A 2,669-nucleotide genomic window follows, 5' to 3' on the forward strand; every position below is an offset into this window, starting at 1 on the left:
GCTTGCTGGGCGTGGGCACTCAGGGCGGGTGGAAGGGGCCAGGATGCGGCTCTGGCTGGCTCTCTCTCTCTTGAGATAGAAGAGCAGGCCGCTAAGGGGCCGAGTAGGCAACTGAGGGGGTGCACACGTATCCCGCCCGAGCATGGATCTCCCCACACTGCTGACAGGTGGGAGCCTTTCCTCCTCTCCCCCCACCTCCGAAGGGACCCCCTGCACCTTCCCCTTCCCACTTCTCACTGCTCGCCTTGTTCTCCGCTCTCAGGGTTGCTCAGGATCCTCCTCTGGCAGGCAGCCTGTGCAGGTAAGTCGATCCGCCTTTGAGTCCCTGAAAGGGGCCCGTCTTGGGTGGGTGCAGCTGGAGGCTCATCTTTTCCTGCCACCTCTTTTTCACCTGGAACATCCCCTCTGAGCTGAAGGAAATCCAACAGGGAGAGTCCACTCTGTGAAGCAACAGGGGGAGCGTGCCAGATGGAGCTGCCTCACCCTCCTGGCCGTCCTCTCCGCTTCCAGGCCTCTGTTTGGGGACTCCATGCAAGCATCAGCATCAGGGGTGGAGGTTTTGCCTCCTGGGCCCCCTGGCTGGAGGTTCCTTCATGGAGAGATGCGGAATCTGCCGCCAAAGGCAGGACTGCAGTCGTGGGATTGAACGCCTCAGTCTGGGCCACAGTGAGTGCAGCTCTGGGGGACTTTTCTCACTTGGGGAGCTGTCGAGAATGGGCCTGAATGAGCTCAGCTGCCTCCGTCCTGAACGGTGCAAAGCCAGGGGGCCTGGGAGGAGGACACTGCGTGGATTTGGTCAGAGCCTGTGGAGTGGCTCTCCCAAATTCCTGGGAGAGGGAACCGTGTCCCACATGGAAACCATGTTTTTTCTAAGGTGCCGAGGAGACGTCTGCATGGCAGCTTCTGTCACCCCCAGAATTATCCTGGTCCCCTCCAGGCAGTGTTGTTTCTCGAGGGGAGCCGATCCACTTGAACTGCTCCCCCCCAGGAGGACAGGAGGCTAAGTGGTTCTTCTTCCACCAATTAAAAGAAGGGGGTAAATGGACCGAACTGGTACAACGGCAGCAAAATCACTTTGTGGTCCCCACGTTACACCTGAAGGCAAAGGAAACATTTGCATGCAGTTACTTGGGCAGAAACAGGAAAGGCAGACGATGGCACTCTGAAAAGAGCAACCAGGCCATGATCACCATCTCTGGTAGGTGTCCTTCTTGTTGCTTGGAAATCTAACACACTCCAATCTTACTGAGTTGTTAACAATGTGTGGAAAGGGGATGTCCTGGAACCTAATGCTTTCCTCGGGCACAGGGGAGTGCAGAATCCGTGGAGAAGCTGAGGGATTTTTTTTCTTGAATTCATGATCTGCTGGCTTTTGGGATCGCTCTTCCAAACACGCCAAAAATGCACCAATTCCCCAGATTTTAGAGCCTCTGCGTTGGGGTTGTTTCCCTCCCTGCCTCTTCCTTCCGCCATGGATTTTGGCAGCAGGGATGCCAGATTGTTCTGTGAAAGGAAATGCAAATCCTGGCACTTCTGGGATCNTCTCTGGTAGGTGTCCTTCTTGTTGCTTGGAAATCTAACGCTGTCATCTGCGTGTTACCAACATGTGAACAGGGGATGGTCCAGCATTTTCCGCTTTCCTCATGGTCAAAGCAGTGAAGTATAGCTGGAGTAGTTGAGACTTCATTTTCTTTAATTTCTCATGTACTGCCTTTAGGGTTAACTCTTCTGAAGAACATATTAACCCCCCAAATTCAGAGCCACTTGGGGATTGGGAGTCTTTGAAACATGGGGCTTTTGTGTCCCCCTGTGGGGGGACGAGGGGCCCCAGAGGGCGGGTGGGGGCAGGCAGCAGGCTGGCTCTGGGCTGCGCATGGCCTGTTTCCATGCTGTCTCTTTTCTCCCCCACGGATTCTGGCACCAGGAACGCTGGATACTTCATCGGAAAACATGCAACTCGTGGAGCTTGTGGGAGCGTGATTTGGTGTGATTTGGGATTGCAGCAGCAATCGCTCCCTCACTGCCTGCCTGGTCCTGCCATGGAAATCTTGATGAGGGGAGGGGAGGGGAGGGCAGGGGAGGGCAGGGGAGGCAGCATCGTGGTGTGGTTTTGGTAGCCGGGCGGGTGCAGCCCGGGTGAGTCCTGGCCAGGCACGGTCAGCTTGTCCCTGGGGCACAACCCCCAGGAGGGTCCAGCGCTGTCCAGCCAGAGGGCTTTGCGGAGGGGGAGATGGTGCCCGTAAAGGGAGCGGGAGGCTGGGAGGGGCACGTGACTCCAAATATTCTTCATGCAGTTCTTCTCTCCTGGTGCTTCACAGACGCCCCTCCGGCTCCCAGGCTCTCTGCACACCCTCCAGGTCCTCTGTATCGGCCAGGAGAGACGGTGACCCTCCAGTGCTTGGCCCCCAGGGACGCTCCGGGGATGCGGTTCGAGTTCTCACTTCTCAGAGAGGGGCTGACCTATGAAGAGACCCCTCCTCATGATGGGAGCACCCAGTTCACCTTCACAGCTTCCAAGGAGACCTCTGGATTTTACAGCTGCCGGTATTCGAAGAGCGACACGGAGAGATCTTTCGAAAGCAGCATTCCGGTCAAGTTCTACGTGGCAGGTGCGGATTCATGTCAGTCCATTTGCAACTTGGTGTAATCCGCACAGCAAAGGGTCCTCC

General features: G+C 56.6%; 1 protein-coding gene across 1 annotated transcript in view; it reads left to right on the forward strand.

Annotated features, from left to right (window-relative positions):
* Window positions 1-97: 97 nt before the first annotated feature.
* LOC123028409 (leukocyte immunoglobulin-like receptor subfamily B member 2) overlaps window positions 98-2,669 on the forward strand; it is an 11,903-nt gene continuing 9,331 nt past the window's right edge. Inside the window, exons 1-3 of the mRNA XM_044440176.1 lie at window positions 98-167; window positions 263-301; window positions 875-1,198. Coding sequence (XP_044296111.1) covers window positions 143-167; window positions 263-301; window positions 875-1,198 — 388 coding nt within the window. The 5' untranslated portion in view covers window positions 98-142. The remainder of the gene's footprint in view (window positions 168-262; window positions 302-874; window positions 1,199-2,669) is intronic.

This window comes from Varanus komodoensis, unplaced genomic scaffold, assembly GCF_004798865.1.
Source record: "Varanus komodoensis strain SLA01 unplaced genomic scaffold, ASM479886v1 scaffold3618, whole genome shotgun sequence".
NCBI lineage: Eukaryota > Metazoa > Chordata > Lepidosauria > Squamata > Varanidae > Varanus > Varanus komodoensis.